The sequence below is a fragment of the Scyliorhinus canicula genome, chromosome 11, assembly GCF_902713615.1.
Source record: "Scyliorhinus canicula chromosome 11, sScyCan1.1, whole genome shotgun sequence".
In the NCBI taxonomy this organism is placed as follows: Eukaryota; Metazoa; Chordata; class Chondrichthyes; order Carcharhiniformes; family Scyliorhinidae; genus Scyliorhinus; species Scyliorhinus canicula.
The window spans coordinates 117,722,028-117,741,330 of record NC_052156.1 but is presented as its reverse complement, the minus strand read 5'-3'; the positions used below and the strand labels follow the sequence as shown (position 1 = coordinate 117,741,330).

The window sequence follows — 19,303 nt, the reverse complement described above, 5'->3', positions numbered from 1 at the left end:
TTCTATGACACAAAACATTCCATGCTCTATGGGCTGTTCCCAGGTTCTCACAGTGAGATAAACATCATCTGCAGCTGGAGGGCCATCAACTTGGTGAAAGACATTCTTTGGCCTGCCTGAAGCTGGTTTAGCACAGGGCTAAATCGCTGGCTTTGAAAGCAGACCAAGGCAGGCCAGCAGTACGGTTCAATTTCCGTACCAACCTCCCCGAACAGGTGCCGGAATGTGGCGACTAGGAGCTTTTCACAGTAACTTCATTTGAAGCCTACGTGTGACAATAAGCAATTTTCATTTCATTTTTCATTTCAGCTGGCTGGTCCTTCAGTGCAAAGAGTTGTCCTCAACTGAGTGTTGCAGACTGGCACATTCCAAGATCCAGGGCTATGTGCTGAGGGACATACTATAAGCTTGGGGTAGCTTCCACAAAGCCGCAATAGGGAAAAGTCACTGTTGACCTTTCAGCCATAGTACACCGAAGGGCTGGAAACCATGGCCGGGATTCTCCGACCCGGCACGAGAATCGTACCACGCCACCCCGACGGTAGCCCGCTGATTCTCTGGCACCCGCGGGATCACCGCCACGCCAGTCGGGGGCCGTTGAAAGCGACACCACCCCCCCCCAGCGATTCTTTGGGACTCGACGGGCATAGTGCCCGCCGAGTTCGGCCAAATCCTGCCAGCGTGGGTTATGTATAGTCCCACCCGGCAGGCCTTGGAGTTCTGGTAGCGGGGGGGTGGGGCAGGGGGATCCGACCTCGGGGAGGGGGGGGCCCTCCACGGTGGCCAGGCCCGCATTCGGGGCCTACTGATCGGCGTGCGGGTTAGTTCCGTGGGGGGCCTATGTTCCTCCATGGCGGGCTCCTGTAGGGCTCCGCTATATTGCCATGCCGTGCATGCACGGACTCGCCCAGGCCGCGGCGCACATGCACGGACTCATGGCGGCCGTGGCATGCATGCGGATGCGCGTCGGCCGTGGCTCGCCGGCTTTCGGGCGCCGGAGATGTGGACCATGCTCTGGCGCCGTACTAGCCCCCTAGGAAGGGTGGTTGACGCCGGAGTGGCACGTGCCGCTTTTTAGCGCGAGATTGGAGAACCCGTCCCATATATGCCTGGCCTGGAATCGAATACAAAAGTATTGAAATTGTACTGAGGCCACTCAGACTGGAACATGCTGTATCTGGAGGAAAGTTGAATTCTATTGCACTTCCCGTAATTTCAATCTGAAATGTTTTGCCCTCAGGTTGCGTGCCTGAATGTATATTGCAAATATTAAGAGTATTGCAATTGGAGTGCCTCAGACATGGAGACAAGTTCAATATTATTGGACTTTACGTAATTTTCAGTTTGAAATGCTTTGTAAATTTTGTGAATAAAATAGATTTTTAGGAAGAAAATCCGGAAAACTTGGTTTTGTAAATAGAGGCATTGAGTACAAAAGCAGGAAATTATGATAAACCAATATAAAATACTGGTTAGGCCCCATTTGGAGTTCACTGGCCAATTCTGGAAACTACACTCTAAGAACGATGTCTAGACCTTAGTGAGGATATATCAGAATGATACCAGGGATGTAAATTATTTGTAGAAAGAAGAAAAACAAGGGGCGAAATTCTCCGCCCCCCACGACGGGTCGGAGAATAGCGGGAGGGCCTTCCCGACATTTTTCCCGCCCTCCCGCTATTCTCCCCCACCCCCCGCCCAACTCCCGACCCGAATCGCTGCCGCCGTTTTTTTACGGCCGGCAGCGATTCACAGCTGATAGATGGGCCGAAGTCCCAGCCCTTTACACCGTTTTTACGAACGGCAAACACACCTGGTCTGGCCGTTCATAAAAACGGCGTCACAAACTCGCTTTTCATAACCATGGCACTGATTGGCACGGCAGTACCACGGCCGTGCCAAGGGTGCCATGGGCCCGCGATCGGTGGGCACCGATCGCGGGCAGCGGGCCCGATGCCCGCGCACTATTTGTCCTTCCGCCGCCCCGCAGTATCCATTCGCGGGGCGGCTGAGGGGCATCCCGGCCCGCGGATGTGCGGGTTTCGCGCAAATACGCGATGACGTCATCCGCGCATGCGCGGGTTGGAGTCTTCCAATCCGCGCATGCGTGGCTGACATCATATCACGCGTCAGCCGGCGCTAACTCCGGCAAGCGGGCTTAACGAAATTCGTTAAGCCCGTGATGCCGGAGCTTGCGGCGTCGGGCTGCTAGCCCCGACCGCGGACCAGAATCGGTTCCCGGTCGGGAAGGGACGATTTCTCCCGTTTTGGGAGAATCGCGCCCAAGGTTTGTTCTCCTTAGAGCAGTGAGGTTGAGGGGAGATATGATGGAGATGGTCAACATCATGAATGGTTTCAATAGGCTAAACAAGGAGAAACTCTTTGCAGTAGCAAAGGATCTCAATGATGTGGAGATGCCGGCGTTGGACTGGGGTGAGCACAGTAAGAAGTCTTACAACACCAGGTTAAAGTCCAACAGGTTTGTTTCAAACACGAGCTTTTGGAGCGCAGCTCCTTCCTCACCGGAGGAAGGAGCTGCGCTCCGAAAGCTCTTGTTTGAAACAAACCTGTTGGACTTTAATCTGGTAAAGGATCTCAAAGCAGAGGAAACATATTTAAGGTAATTAATAAAATTAATCAGAGGCAGGAAGAGGAACGAAAATTTCTAAGATGTTCTAATCTGGAGCCAGAATTTTCCAGACCCCAACCTGCCTTTCGCAAGAGAAATTACAGTGGGGCCAGTGAGCCATTGAAATCACACCCACCATAAAAAGGGCTGGAAAATTCAGGCTTGGGTGTACTGCCTGAAGGAAAAGCAATTGGATTCATACTTGAAGGGGGATATTTGCCGGGCTATGAGCAGAGGGGATTAAATGCTAGATCTTAAAGTGCCAGCACAGGGGTAATGTGAATGGCTTTCCTCTGTGTTGTATCATTCAATTACTTTATATACATGTGATTTGCATACGCATCATTACATCAATGTTTTGATACACAGCGAATTCACAAAAGGGCAAAATACTGTATTCACTGAGTGAAGTATTTAAATAAATTTGTTTTTTAAAAAATTCATTCATGGGATGTGGGCATCAGAAGGTGAGCCGCTTTCTTGAACCACAGCAGTCCCCGAGGTGTAGGTGTACCCACAGTGCTGTTAGGGAGCGAATTCCAGGACTTTTCACCCAGCAACAGTGAAGGAACAGCGATATAGTTGGGAATCCTCCGTCCGTTCTCTGGCGATGGGATCCTCTGGTCCCACAGGCAACGCACCCCCGCCCACAGGTTTCCCGGCAGCATGGAGTAGTTTCAATGGGAATTCCCATTGACAGCAGCGGGAGAAGAGAATCCTGCAGGCAGCAACCGGCACGCTGGGCCCTTGATGTCAAGGGTAGTCACTCTCACCTCACCGCTAGCGTTCAGCTCTTTTATCCATTTTTGGATCAAAGCTGTGTTGAGGTGAAGAACTGAGTGGCCTGAAAAATCCCAACCTGAATGCGCTTATAAATCTATATTATGCCATTCACTGTCGTTACAGGCTAAGAGAATTCAGTAGAATACTAGCTGAATTAAAGGTATCTGAGAATAACGGGGGCAATTCTCCCAAATGGAGCCCAAGTGTTTGCGCCGTTGTAAACGCCGTCGCGTTTCACGACGGCGCGAAACGGGCACGGGGATGACCAATTCTGGCGCCCACAGGGGGCCAGCACGGCACTGGAGTGGTTCACGCTGCTCCAGTCTCCTTTCCCGGAGCCAAATGGGTGCCGCGCCAACCCGCGCATGCGCAGTTGGGCCGCGCCAACCTGCGCATACACGGGGGACTTCTTTAGCACGCCGGCCCCGACTCAACATGGCGTCGGTGTTCAGAGGCAGGCCGCGCAGGAAAGTAGGCACGGGGGGGGGGGGGGGGGGAAGAAAGAGGCCCGCCCGCCAATCGGTGGGCCCCATCGGAGGCCTGCCCGGGGACGGAGCCCCCCTCCTCCCCCACCCCCTCATAGGCCGTCGTCCCCCCCTCCCCCGACTGTTCGCGCAGAGTTCCCGCCAGCAGCGACCAGGGGTGAACGGCACCGGCGGGACTCTGTCAACCGCGCCGCGTCAACCGCGCTGGTGCAAATGGTGCCGATTCTCTGCACATCGGAGAATCGCGCGCTGGCGTCGGGGTGCGGTTGCGGTGATTCTCCGGCCTGGCGCGGGGCTCGGAGAATCGCCCCCAACATATTCCCCACACTTGTAGTGCATATACTCAGGGATTGTGAATGAGATAGCAAAATGCAGGGTACAGCACTGAGCATAGGTGGGGGAATGGGTAGCTGTGATAGGGGGAAAAGGCTTCACTTAGATAGACCATTGGGGTACAGATTAGGGCCCGATGTGTCTACACTGAAATTGGGTTAACACAGTGGTATTCTATGAAGCAGTAATTTGCCTCACTCCAGACAGAATTGGAAGGTGATCTGGGAAACCTGCAAGTGTTTGCAACTCACTTGTGCACAAGTGAGATCACAGGGAAATATTACTCGACACTGTAGTTGGACATGTGACAGCATTGATGGCATTCCATGTGAAGGCTTACACAAGTTACAGACAACATGGTGGTACATCTCTTGAGTAATTCCACTGGAACTTTAGCAACTTTATCTCGCCTGGAGAACAATTACAGACAATAGTGGCTGAAGCATTTCACAATCTCACATTTGCACATTGTTCTACCTTCACGTCAATCAATGAACATCGTGCCAAGCCTGGAGCACAATAGGAGCAGGAAGTCGGCAACACTTCAGTTTGGATGTTGTTCATTGCAACCTCCGAGATCGCTGAAGCCACGGTGACTCCAGCAAGAGACTCCTGGGTCTGATAGAGATCCCAGGATTTCAGTCATAGGTATAAACAGAGGTTCTTTACAACTGCGGCCAATTAGCATTTGGTTATGCAACCAGTACCAGTGCAGTTAATAAACCAATTGCAGCTCGGGATTCATTTATCTCTCAATGACTTGACTGTATCTGTCAATTATTAGATCCATTGGCAATCTCATATATATATCAACCTCCACAGGAAAAACATTAAAGGTATCTCAATATTGCAGTATCAGTCATTCTTTCCAATGTAAACTTGCTGACTCAGAATTCACAGAACAGGGCTTATGTTAATTCTACTATAATATTATTATTAAACAGGGACCAGGAACAAATTTGAAATAACCCACCCAATTTGCCAGCCCTGACCCCATTGCCTTTCGCAGTCTCAAACAGCTTTCCTGAGCAGGTTCATGGGCACCCAGCCAATATACAGATCAGGCTTCAATGACATCATTGGGACCTGACTGCCATTTTAATCCAAGGCCCACGCAGAGAAACGGTTGTAGTTTTCTGTCAGGTGCGCGCATTGCTCAGTAAGTTAAGCTGATTGTTTTCATTGATATGTTGGGAGAAATAGGAGTGTTCTTCTGAATCCCACAAGGAGACCATGGAGTTCCTCCTTCTCCAGGCTTCCCTCCTCAGCCACAGGCCTTCCTGACACCTTCCGCCCAACCACTTAACCTCTTGCCAGGGGCTTTTCCTTTGAGTCGCTGTTGCTAACTAACTGAAATCCCCATATTAAATTAATTAACAATCTTTATTGTCACAAGTAGGCTTACATTAACACTGCAATGAAATTACTATGAAAAGCCCCAGTCGCCACATTCTGGAGTACCTGTGTGGGTACACATAGGGAGAATTCAGAATGTCCAAATATAGCACGTCTTTTGGGACTTGTGGGAGGAAACTGGAGCCCCCGGAGGAAACCCATGTAGACACTGGGAGAACGGGAGAACGTGCAGACTCAGCACAGACAGTGACCCAAGCTGGGAATCGAACCTGGGACCCTGGTGTTATGAAGCAACAGTGCCATGCAGCTAGCCATCACATTGTACCAGGTTTGGGCAGGTACAGGCTGCAGCTGATATAGATCAGGCCAGGGAGTAACACTTCGCCGGACCTCACGTTGCAGAGGTTATGAGTCACAGAATAATAAAACTCTTACAGGACGGAAAGAGGCCCTTCGGCCCATGGTGTCTATGCCGGCCATCAAGCACCTATTTACTCTAATCTCTATAGTCCTGTATGCAATGACATTTAAAGCGCTCATCGAAGTACTTCTTAAATGTTGTGAGGGTTCCCATTTTGACCAACCTTTCAAGCGGGGAGTTCGAGGTTCCAACCAGCCTCTTGGTGAAAAGGTTTTTCCTCAACTCCTCTAAATCTCCTGCCTCTTACCCTAAATCTCTATCCCCCAGTTATTGACCCCTCCGCTAAGGTAAACTTTGCTTCATATCCATGCCCCTCATAACTATATACACCTGAATTAGGTCCCCCCTCAGCCTTTTTTGCTCCAAGAAAAACAACCCCAGCCTACCAGTCTCTCTTTGTCACTGTAAAGCTCTATACCAGGATTCAACATCCTGATGAATCTCCTCTGCAACCTCTCTAGTGCAATCACGTCCTTCCTGTAGTATGGGGACCAGAACTGTACACAGTACTCCAGGTGTAGACTAACCAACATTTTATACAGCTCAATCGTAACCTCCCTACCTAATATTCTATGCCTCAGCTAATAAAGCCAAGTATCCCATATGCCTTCTTAACCACTTTACCTACCTGTCCTGCTGTCTTCAAGGATTTATGGACATGCACCCCAAGATCCCTCTGATCCTCTGTACTTCCCAGGGTCCTACCATTTATTGTATATTCCCTTGTCTTGGTGCAAGTGTTTCTAAAATGCATTACCTTACACTTTTCAAGGTTAAATTCCATTTGCCATTGTTCTGCCTATCTAACCAACTTGTCTGTATTACCCTGTGATCTAAGGCTTTCCTCCTCACTTTTTACCACACCACCTATGTTTGAGGGCTGGCTATTAGCCTCAGTTCCTGACAACAAATCCTCGCGTCAGGAGTTTTAATTGACCCTTAAATCTCCTACTCTGAGGTTACAGCCTGTAAAGAAGTGGGAAGTGGAGAGTGGGGCTGGAAGTGATTCGAAAATCCACTGGGTGACTATATAGGAATAGAGTTTGTGAAGGGAATTTGAGAAGAAACATCTCTTCCAGACATTGGGATATACTGGAAGAGAGAAACTGAGCTTCCCAGAATTCAAACAATGGAAAGCAAGAAGGCAGAGGGAAGAAATGCAGGAATGAGCCTGTTCTCGGTTTTAACTACTTTACTTTTTTTTCACCAGTTAACAAACCTGAATCGGAACAGAAAACATTCCTTCATTATACAGAACAAGTAACCTCTTATAATGCATTGTTACTATAGATAAAATTTAAGTGTAAACCTTGAATTAGCGGTGGCTGTACATCCATGCCATTCACTGAAACTCTACCGCCGTGTTTAAGCTTAATAGTGATGTTACTCAGCTCTTGGAACTTCAATGTAGCCGATCTTATACAAACTGCATCTGGGTCGTCTGCACACTGGGGAAGAGAGATTAAAATACTGAACATTGCTGCTAATCATGGGTACTGTTCAACATTCAACAGAGTTAAAATATCCATCTTCTGTACCTGCACTTTCTCAATGAAGGCTGTAAATCTGTTTTCTTCACAGTCCTTTGCCAGTAAGTACTGGCACATTCCACTGAAGGTGAAATACTTATCATCAAAACTCTTAAAGTGCGATTGTCCAATGACAAAACATTCCCCTAATGTAGAAAAGTCAAGACATTATACAACAGTGGTTTGACTTATTATCATACAAAGTGGTGTTTCAAGTATATTTTATTTAATTAATTTACCTCATGACTGAGGTGTTCGAGGGTGCGGGGTGGGGGGGGGGGGGGGGGGCGGGGTGGTGTTGATTAGCTCAGTTGGGTGGACAGCTGGTTTGTGATGTGGAGCGACGCCAACAGCTGAAGTTCAATTTTCATACTGGCTGAGGTTATCCATGAAGGTCCCACCTTCTCAACCTTGTCCCGCGCCTGTGGTTTGGTGACCCTAAGGCTAAATCACCGCCAGTCAGTTCTCTCTCTCTCAAAAAAGGGGTGAATAGCCTATGGTCCTCTGGGACTTTGATGACTTTCTCGGGTGTGACTAATTTCTTGGTGCTGCCTTGCTTGAAGGCTGTAGCTCTTCAGCTGGATTTGTCAGCTTATGATTGCATACATGCTTGGCACGACACAAGTGTAGGCAGGTTTATACAAATCGTGAAAACCTATTTCTGCATTGCCATTAGGAAGAAATCAGCTGAAGGGATTAAAAATATTTCTCATCATTGATGTGCATTTTTTTTTTAATGCCAACTCAGACAAGCACATATGTTGGTGCCCACAAGTGAGTTATCTTCAACTGTAAATGCCAATCTGCACATGGAGTCTGGAGGTGGGCAAGGGACAATGTGACACGAGCAGATTAATTGTGTGTTCCAACTTCAAAATATTGGCAACATATCTGATTACAGGGAATTTTGAAGAAAATCTGACTCTTGTAAACTGATCTGATTCTTAATGTTACTATTTTAATTGTATAATAAGGCACACACCTGGACAATCCTCACTGGTGCACTCCCATTTCCCATGGCTGCAAACACTGTAAAACAAAAGTGCAAAGTTAGCAAACTACAGAATTGGTGTAAGGAGATGGAAGGTGATGATAACATTATTAAATCGGGACTTCTATGCAAGTTGAATTGAAAGGTCTGGTTCAGGCACAGTGCCACAGTGCAACTTTTGGGATCAGAGAAAAATGATCAGACATGCAATACAGCCTCAAGATGGGCCTTGTGTTTCTATACCCATTGCCCACCCTTGACACCCATTTAAAAATGTATTGTTTAAACATAATTCTCTTCCAAATCATCTAAAACATCCCTAATTTAGCCCCAATCTGCAATTTAGCTCAGGAATGTGATCTGAAGAAGGGTTGTTGGGAGCATTTTCTCTCCACAGGTGCTGCGAGATCTACAGAGAAACATGCAAGGGCTGGGGATTAAATGGGGGGGGGGGGGGATTTTCTTTCAAAGCTTGAGATACTTTTCTAAGCTTCACCCAATGAATGGGAATGCTTGATTGGCACTCCTAATAGCTAGTATGATGCATCCCGCAGCTAACATTTAACCAGAGATCATTACAGACTTTAGTTTCAATACTAACCATGCATGGCAGTCCTGGGAGATACTTGAACTTGCAGGGTACTGTTTCCCCATGTGCATGCAAGAACAATCCGAAGGAGCTACGCAAGTGTCCCCATCCAGTATTTTCCCTTCTGAAACCCAAACATTGTATCATAATGCATCGAATACCCATGTAATACAGTGCTCCCGATAAAAGTCTGAAATGTAATAGGTAAAACAATCACCTTCACAAGTGCAGCCATCCATGCATTGCTCGTGACATAACTGATTGATATTTAAACTCCTGCAGGTTTGTTCACAGGCTGGCACGCATGCTTGATATTTCATTTCAGGTGGGCATTTCAGGACTTTTAAAACAAAAAGTGTACTTACATCAGACAAAATTAGTTTGCAAAATCTGGACAGTCACCACAACTCCTCAATGTAGATGAGGTATGGTGCACTGGCACATTACCGTATTTCACTAGGTTTCCAAGACAGTCCTTGATATATGGCATCATTAGAATTAAGAATAAAAATCTCAGGCAGGATTCAGCGATCCCATTGCAAAGTCTGGGTGCGATGGGTGAATCGCGTGCGAGGGCTCCTCGCCGGGAATGCAACTTCGCGCAAGTCACCCGACTCGTCCCACCCGATGCGATCTGCAGCTCGACATCGCTAGCGAGATCCAGATCTAAATATTTAAATTAGAATAATTGCTCATTTAACTACACGGATGCCACATTCACCTGGCACTGCCAGGGCACCCAGGTGGTGCTGCCAGGTTCTAGGGACAATGTCAGGGTATCTCAGGCAGAGGTTCTCGGAGGTCGCCTCAAGGTTGGAAGGATGAGGGGGGTCAACAATGCGGGGGTGGCCTGAAATGGGGTGGGGGGGGGGGGGCGGAGAGGGAAAGACCAGAGCTGCGGGACAAAATGCCGCCCTGATCTGCGAGGAGCCTTTCCTGCTGGCGAGAGGAAATCCCTCCGGAGTGTGGCCTTGGCGGGGAGAAACGCACCAAAGCCAAAAGAAACAGCAAAGTGCTGTTGGACAGCCGGATGTTTCTCGGCTTTGTGGCTAAACGTGCAATTAGCTGAATGCACCCCTCATTTCTATTCGGATAGGATATTTTCTTGTAAAACTTGTCATTTGAGAATAAAGCTAAACTTTGGAAAACTGTTTTCTTCGGTGCACCTAGGTATTTATTAATAGAATTACTATCATTGGGCAAGATAAAGTCGCCATAGTCCCTTTGAGGGGAAGAGCTGACGGGTGGTGATTTAACCCGAGGATCACCACAACTCAGGCAAGGGGAAAAGTTGCAAAGGGACCTTCATGAATAACATTGCTGGTACAGGGATTGAACCTACGTGCTGGGCTTGCTCTGCATCACAAACCAGTAGTCTAGCCCACTGAGCTAAACCAGCTCCTCAAATAATATCATTACAGAAAAGACTTTCATAAACTAACAATCTAACCTGTAAGTGACGGAATCAGAATGACTTCAGTTTTCAGATCAATTTCAAAACTGATTTAGTTTCCCAGTTTATTAGTGATAGTAACAATGGGTCTTTGTATTGACCTTAATTGTATAGAAGCAAGTAAAGTCAAATAGTAAGATCTAAAGCATATCAAATCTTAAAAGGACATTATTTAATAATGGCAAAAATCATATGACATTTACGAAAAAAATCAATTCTGTACTTACTACAATCACTTGCTATAAACCAGTCATTGAGGATTAAACCTTTCTGAGCACAGGACCTTGCATATTCCAGAAATGCTTGGCAGTGACAATTCCTTCCTTCACAATGGCATGTGTCATCCTCACAACTAGCGATGAATGGCTCTGGATCCACATGATCAAAACATTTTCCAAATATTTGGTTGGTTTTGAGCATCCTGCACTTTCCCATGAAGTCCTATGTTCAAATAAAAGTTTGCGTTATAGAAAAATATACTTGCCAACACACGCGTAACGCACACATTCTTTCTATGCTTTTTCCTCTGCAACGATTACCAACATCGGCAATTGACCAGACGTTCCAGCACAGAAAGAGGTCATTCAGCCCATTGTGTCTGCGCCAGCCAAAAAAGAGACTATCTGCCCATTTTAATCCCACTTTTCAACACCTGGTCCGTAGCCTTGCAGGTTACAGCTTCAGATGCAGATCCAGGTACCTTTTTAAATGAGTTGAGAGTTTCAGCCTCAACCAACAATTTAGGGGGTGAATTCCTGACACCCACCACTCTCCGGGTGGAAACGGTTTTCCTCACACCTCCTGTAATCCTTCTACCAGTCATCTTAAATCTGTGCCCTCTAGTAATTGACCCCTCAGCAACGGGGGAACAGGTATTTCCTGTCTACTCTATCTAGGCCCCTCATAATTTTGTACACCTGTTAGCTCACTCCTCAGCCTCCTATGTTCTAAGGAAAACAATCCCACCTGAACCAATCTTCCCTCCTAGTTGCCCATTTTGAATGCAGACACCATAATCTTGTGACAGAAACTAATATACAAGTAGGACAAAGGGCTATAGCACTGTCATTTTAACTGTATACTTCAAAAATAATGTCAATATCGTAAATATTAGGATCAAATGTTTTGAAGCAAAAGGAACACTGCAATGAAGAGAGAGGATTTCAGTGTTTCTACGTGTGTCTTTAGATCAATATTTCTGAGTATCAGCTTAACATTTTCAGTGGCAATAATTTCATGGCTTGAAAAAGTCAATCTATGGGAAACTAGAACATTCTACTGAATCACGGATATAAGAATGAGTAAAAAATAGTTAATTAAACTATGCTCTGTTCAACATGTAAAAACTGCATGTGAAAATCAATCTATGTCTAAGAAGATATGATCCTTGACTGACAATTAATCAAATCTGCCTCTTGCGTTATTGTCTCTGTCACTTTCCAGACTTGTTTTCAGGAACCGATCAAGAACAGGAAAGAGCTAAGGAGTGGCTATCATCAGATTAGCCTTTCAAAGAACGGGGCACAATGGGCCGTTTAGTGCTTAACAGTTTGAAGATTCTATTATTGAAATGCCAAACTCACGTTTTGTATTGCCTCAGAAGACAAGTTGCAGGTTTTGCTTGGAGGAGACGCTCTGTTGCATAGCTCCTCAGCATCATTCATTGCCCACGAGTTGGCAAAATCGTAACTGTTCTCCACCTGAAAACCTGTGAGAAAACCCCGTGGTTTCAATAGTCATATGAACTTGAACTTTCCAAGGTTTATCACTTCAGTTCCTTACTGATACAACAGGGCAATGCAACATCTCCGTCAAAGAGCCAAATTTAAGAATCTCATTACTATTTCTGATCAAACGTGACATAATTCAATATTTCACTGTTCCAAAAAAATTACATTTCCGTTAAATCCCATGGACAGCACCAATATAACAATTTTTCCTCTGTAATCCAGTCAAACACAACTAATTAGAACTGACCTTCATTAATCTCTTAGTGATTTGTTCCCAGCCTGTTTAAAGTTTCTCTATTGTCATTGCAAGTCCTAACTATGAACTCTATCTGAAACTGTCACTCGGCAACAAAAGGATGTTTCTTTGTCGAACCTTGATTCAGGTTTACTCATTTGCAGCATACTTGCTCGTCAATCAGAAGGCAATGAACTTAAACTCCAGTCAAAGACTTGCACATTTACTTGGTTTATACACTGGAGCAATGTTGAAAGAAGGTGGATTATTAGTGGTTCCATCCTTTGGATGGGACATTAAGCAAAGAGATCCATGCAAGTTACCCCATGATAATACTCAAAGAAATTCAAGGAGATTTTTCATGTTTTGGCCAACATTTCTTATTCAGTCAACACCACAAAATAACAGATTAACGGGTTTAACAGTGTTTTCTGTTTTTATTTCGGATACACTGGTCTCATTTATTATATGACGATCGTTGAGTTCAAATTAGCTGCATAACAACTTCAAAGTAACCTAGTAAATTAAGTACTCCAAGGTGTGATAAGGCGCTGTATAAGCAGAGGCCAGAATGCTCCGGCCATTGCAATTCACTTTTCCCACCGACACCACATCACCGCCCATATGTTTACCAGTGGGGTGGGGTGGATTCTATTGAAAATCCTATTGACAAGTGGCGGCAGTATAGAATCAGCAGTGCGAAGAATGCTTTTCTGAGAAATTGGGGAACCAGCCAATCCAGCCCGTAATCTTTCTTTTACAGTATCATTAATCTGGCTCTAACTGTCTATGTAGTTCTAGCTTACATTCTTATAATTAATTGACCCACCCATTCCTGACACCATCCCTGAAAAAGTGGTTTCAAGTTCCAAGATGCTTTAGAAATACTCTCCACTTAAATTGAATGCACCTAGCACCAGAGCTCAGTCTGATTCTTGAATATTTATTCCTTTGCAGGTCAACTTTACTTGTATTATGCATTAAATAAAAACCAATGTAATTATCAACAGTCATTGAACAAAGTAAAGAAAAACTTACAATTGTCGTATTTGCACATAGTTTGTGACGTTTACGATGGAAACAAACACTAGAACATGCTGTTTTTTTATGATAATACTACCACCAGAATTCTGAATACGTTTAGAGACAAACTGCAATTAGTACTAATGATGCTCAAGAAATAGAAATAAAGCTCGGAGCAAGTGAGTTTTGTTAATGCTCATTACCCTACAGGTTTTAAACTGCAGATAACTGGTTCATTAATTAGTGAGGGCTGAGAACTATGATATCTGTTTTTTAATTATTTATTTATTCATTTACAAGTTGTGGGCTTTGTTGGGTAGATCAGCATTTATTATCCACCCCTAATTGCCATGTGAAACTGCTGGAGAGTTGCCCTCTTGAATCGCTGTTGTCCCGGAGGTGTAGGTGCACCCACAGTATGGTTAGGGAGGGAGTTCCAGGGTTTTGACGTAGCGACAGTAAAGGAATGGCGATATATTTCTAAGTCACAGTGGTGAGTGGCTTTGCGGGGAGCGCCAGGTGGTGGTGTTCCCATGTATCTGCTGCCCTTGTCCTTCTAGTTAGTACTGTTTATGGGTTTGGAAGGAGCTGCCTCAGGAATTTGGCGAGTTCCTACAGTGCATCTTGTAGATGGTACACACGGCCGCCACTGTTCGTCGGCGGTGGAGGGATTGAAATGTTTGTGCAAGGGGGAGCAACCAAGCGGGTTGCATTTTCCTGGATGGTGTCAAGCTTCTGGAGTGTTCTTGAGGCTGCACTATCCAGGCAAGTGGAGAGCATTCCATTACACTCCCGACTTGCACCTTATGGATGGTGGACTGATTTTGGGGAGTCAGGAGGCAAGTTGCTCCCGCAGGATTCCTAAGTTTTGACTTGCTTTGGTAGCCACAATATTTGTATGGCTAGTCCGGTTAAGATTTTGGTCAATTGAGTGGAGTTTAGTTTTATCCATATCACTTATTTCAAATTAATTCTTCAGGCTCTGTGAATTTGTACCTCATGTATCTGGGCACCCCCTTAAAAGTCAATAAAAATGTCTTCTGTTACTAAAAAGGTGATTTAATTTGGGTAACTGACATTATCTTTTGGAAGCTAGAGTATGACCTCCTCAATATAAAAAAGTGTATATGGACCCGAGATGTATTTGCAGAGAACCTTAGTGCAAGGGCAATATTTCCCCGATTTATTCCTGAGAAAACATCCATTATTGCAGAGCTCCCTTGGGTGGATTATATCCTTATTATCAGGGGATCCGCCAATGTACATCAGTTCATATAAGCAATTCCAGAGAACATCGGATACCTGGAAATATTTGCAGAAGGTCGCTGGGATGAGTCCCGAAGATTCCCAGGAACAGGCCGATTAGTGTAGGAGGTTCCTGGGAAACTGCCAGTATGTGCAAGGATTTCTGGCAGCTGTCCAACATTTGCAAGGGATAACTGAAATCATGCCAATTTGTGTGTCAACATTTACAAGCCATAGCCGGGAATACAACAACATTTCCAGGAGATCATGAAGATTGTGCCAACACTCGCAATGGATTTCCACTTATAAATGTTTGAAAATCGGGTGATTGTTCATTAATGATTTTACATTACCTTCTTGAGTTATATAGTCATCTTGAGGCAAGTTATTGTAATTGCCACAAAGTCCACATGTCCGACTTAAATATTTTTTCGACAACATGACGATCACATTTCCACTTGTGTCAATCCGAACTGTGAACCCATGTTCATCACTGAATATGATATAGAAACCTGCTTCCGTCCCTATAAACACACCATGGGATTCAAACGGCAGCATGATCCTAGCAAAACAGCAACAATGGATTTAAGTTTACACGCTGTATGAACTACAGGAATATTATAAACATGAAATGGCCTCAGGAACGCATGACTCCTGTGGTGCTCTGCATTCAGAATATACTCAAAGGAAGGAATTTTAATCTAACCCACCCATTGGGGGAAACTAATTAGAATGGGAGAAATTCTGGGTTTACACCAAGCCCAATTTAACCTTTGGTTGAAGTTAAAGAAAGGTGCGTATTTATACAGTGACTTTTATGACTATCAAATACCTCAAACTGCTTGAAAGCCAATGAAGTACTTTTTGGACTGTAGTCTTTGTTGTGAAGTAGTGAACGCATCATCAATTTGCACACAGCAAACTACCACAAACAGTGACGTGACAATGGCCAAATAATCTGTTTTTGTGATATTGATTAAGGGATGAATATTGACCAGCACAGGGAGAACTCCCCTGTTCTGGGCATGCACCCAGACCATGAGCACTGTACCCAGAAAAAGGGCACTGTACCCAGAGCAGGAATACCATGCCAAAGACAGGGACACTGTGCTCAGGGCAGGAATACTGTGCCCAGAGCAGGAGCACTGCGCCAAGTACAGGGATACCATACCCAGGATATGGGAACCGTACCTTGATCTGGGATATGGCATCCAGTGCAGGGACACGGTACCCAATACAAGGAGACTGCACCCAGAGTAGGGATGTTACGCACACAACTGGGATTCTGCAGTCTGTACAAGGACACTGCACCCAGTACAGGGGCACTGCACCCTGTTCAGGGGCACTGTACCCAGAGCAGAAGCACTGCACCCAGTACAGCGACTCTACCCAATACAGTGATACTGCACTCCGTACAGGACACTGTACCCAGGACAAGGGCACCGTACCCAACACACGACACTGCACCCAGTGCACTGGGACATTGCCCAGTACAGAGGCACTGCACCCTGTTCAGGGACACTGCACCCAGTACAGTGGCATTGCACCCAGTACAGGGACTCTTTACCCCGTACAGTGGCACTGCACCCCATACAGAACAGGGACACTGTACCCAACACACTGTCACTGGACAGAGGCACTGCACCCTGTTCAGGAACACTGTACCCAGTACAAGTGGCACTGCACCCCGTACAGAACAGGGACACTGTACCCAACACACGGTCACTGTACAGAGGCACTGCACCCTGTTCAGGGACACTGTACCCAGTACAGTGGCACTGCACCCAGTACAGGGACTCTTTACCCAGTACAGTGGCACTGCACCCCATACAGAACAGGGGCACTGTACCCAACACACTCACTGTACAGAGGCACTGCACCCTGTTCAGGGACACTGTACCCAGTACAAGTGGCACTGCACCCCGTACAGAACAAGGACACTGTACCCAACACACGGTCCCTGTAGCTAAAGCAGGCACACTGTGGCCAGAGAGAATAAAACATAAAAACGAGGAGCAGGAGTAAGTAACTGGGAGCATTTCAGCTACTCAAACGTGCTCCATCATTCAATACGATCTTGGCTGATAGCATATCTGCCTCATCTCCACCTCCCTACCTGCTCCCCATAACCCTTCATCCCACCACCAAAAAACTATCTATCTCCTTAATTTTCTTTAGTGTTCTGGCTTCCACTGCAGTCTGGGGTCAAGAATTCCAGAGGTTCAGGACCCTTTGAGTGATGTAATTCCTCCTCGTTTCGGTTTTAAATCTGCCATCCCTTAGCCTAAAACTACCACCTCTCACTCTAGAATAACCAAAAAGGGGAAACATCCTCTCTACATCTCCCCTGTCAATCCCTTTCAGCACTTTATAAACCGCAGTTAGATCTCCTCTCATTCTTCTAAACTTCAGTGAATTTAGACCTACACTGCCCAATCTCTCTTCACAAGACAAGTCCTTCATCCCGGGAATCAATCCAGCAAGTCTTCTCTGAACCACCTCGAATGCAAGGAGCAAAGACACTGAATCGACAACAGGGAAACTGTACCCAGTACATGCGCTTGCACTAGTTTTCTGTTACCTCTTTTTTCCCACTGTCGTTTCTCCTTTTAACGTTATAGTGACTTCAAAGTATTCTCCCAGGTACAGAGAAATGCTTTTCCGTTTTCCAGCCTGGTAGTTACCTGAAAAGTAAATGGTGCATTGATGTGTATCAAGCATTAGCCCAGGAATTTGAACGGAAATCGCGTACCCAACTGGAATGATTCAAAATCCAAAGTTTGAAATGGGAACACTGATGGGAATACCTAGAAGAGAGAATGAGCTTTTGAAGCAGTCGCCGGCCAGTTTGTAGCTGCAATGTCCTGGAAACTCGTAAAAGTTCCCATCGAAAGTCTGGATGCGATGATCACCGAAAAGGCTGCAGCGAGCATCGTTGTTCGATCTGATCTTGACCTCGGCGTCTGATGATTTCCCCTGCCCTGGACAACAGACACAATACAGAGAGAAAGGCATTGTTCAGTTTCACCTGCTCACAGTGGTGATCCACTAACTGCTCAGGGTTTGCATTGTTAGACAAATGTATCAAAAAAAAATATGGTTAGCCCAATGCACCAAAGGAATTGGGAATAAAATGGAATTGGTTAGTTCAGCATTGCGATGATAGAATTAAGTAATCATCAATATCGTGATTTAGTTTAAGTCAGTAATCTGCAGCATTCAAAGTTGAATGTATCTCAGTACCTTGAGAATTGGGCATCAATGAGAAGACGAGAAGCAGAGACAGATAATTGCTCACCATCTGTATGAACCAGAAAAGAGACAATTAAAGCACCAAATCATTGCAGTTTCTATTTCGCTCCCGCCCTGCATAAAATAATGGATTAATACAAGTAATCGCCTTCATTTCCCTTCTGGCTTTCTTATCTGTCCGCTTTCTTCAATGCTGCTGCCTTGAGTCATGTTTAACTTGACCCGGTCCAGGCTGCCGTGCACAGGGTTGAGAGAGGAGAAGCAGTTACCTTGGCTCAGGGTGAGCACGATTCAGGGCAGACAGACCAGTGCCTGGAGCGAAACTGACTTCAAAACAATGTTAAAGCAACATGTTCTGAACTTCAGCAGGGTGAACTCCAAGACCAGTTAAGTAAGTGCTTTCTTGGGAAAACAGTCCAATTTATACAACAAGGCAGGAACTGCGAAATAATCAACATCGTAGAGGGAAAAAAAATCCTTGCACGTTATATCCGTTAGTAGACACGCGGTATCAGATTGAATAGAATCTGAGCAGTGTTAATTGCCCAAAAGGAAACAGTGGAAGGAAACTGAATAAAACACACTGAAAGATTTACCAAAACCTAAAGTATCAGCGAGATTCTAAAGGCTCGATTCCTTTTTCTCGTAATCTCTGTTATGAGAATGAGAGCTATTTCACACTCCAAATAATTTCTGTCAGGAACTGTGCTTGAACTATCCTTAAACTGTCAGGGCTTTTGGTTTGCTGTTCCACAGAGGGTCTGGCTTTTTATTGTTTGAAGCATAATAGTTACAGAACTCATTATAACGTGGACAAAAAGAATGTGCAAAAACATCATCTTCTGATCTCTTAACTGGGCTACACTATTGATGACAAGTTATGTCATTCTTTATAAATGTTATCATATCCGCATAATTGGAACTAACATTCATTTTGGGTACTGGGATGAGCAGGGAAAGAAAGAAAGCCTTTCACAAAAAAACAGCCTTTGCCAGAACCAGAATGGTAAATTGGGCTGGATTTTTGCAGGACTCTGTATTCCCTGCACCTCCCTGCAACTAAAAGGTTGATCAGGAGCCCGCCTACCAAATTTCTGCAGCTGTTTTGTGTTTGGCTGGGCATTAACTGGCTCAGGGTGAGACTGCTGCCACTGCGTGGGGAGCAAATCCAGCTTGCGAGAGCTGCCAACCAATGCAGTCCCAGCAGTGCAAGGTTAGAGCGGTGGCCACTGCCGGGACTACAGGCAGT

At 45.5% G+C, this 19,303-nt stretch overlaps 1 protein-coding gene across 2 annotated transcripts in view; it reads right to left on the bottom strand.

The window, feature by feature from the left end:
• The window catches only part of vwf (von Willebrand factor), a 137,624-nt gene extending 118,622 nt beyond the window's left edge, over nucleotides 1–19,002 (bottom strand). Inside the window, exons 1-12 of one of the 2 annotated variants that reach the window (XM_038811190.1) lie at nucleotides 18,982–19,002; nucleotides 18,046–18,103; nucleotides 17,610–17,783; nucleotides 17,384–17,486; nucleotides 15,156–15,364; nucleotides 12,153–12,277; nucleotides 10,797–11,010; nucleotides 9,334–9,456; nucleotides 9,129–9,240; nucleotides 8,519–8,565; nucleotides 7,546–7,682; nucleotides 7,317–7,455 (exon numbers count right to left, since the gene is read on the bottom strand). In XM_038811190.1, the coding sequence (XP_038667118.1) occupies nucleotides 7,317–7,455; nucleotides 7,546–7,682; nucleotides 8,519–8,565; nucleotides 9,129–9,240; nucleotides 9,334–9,456; nucleotides 10,797–11,010; nucleotides 12,153–12,277; nucleotides 15,156–15,364; nucleotides 17,384–17,486; nucleotides 17,610–17,783; nucleotides 18,046–18,103; nucleotides 18,982–18,987 (1,447 nt within the window). In that variant the 5' untranslated portion in view covers nucleotides 18,988–19,002. Of the gene's footprint in view, nucleotides 1–7,316; nucleotides 7,456–7,545; nucleotides 7,683–8,518; nucleotides 8,566–9,128; nucleotides 9,241–9,333; nucleotides 9,457–10,796; nucleotides 11,011–12,152; nucleotides 12,278–15,155; nucleotides 15,365–17,383; nucleotides 17,487–17,609; nucleotides 17,784–18,045; nucleotides 18,104–18,323; nucleotides 18,465–18,981 lie in introns of those variants that run through there. The other variant, XM_038811191.1, reaches the window with a different exon arrangement.
• Between the last annotated feature and the right edge of the window lie 301 nt (nucleotides 19,003–19,303).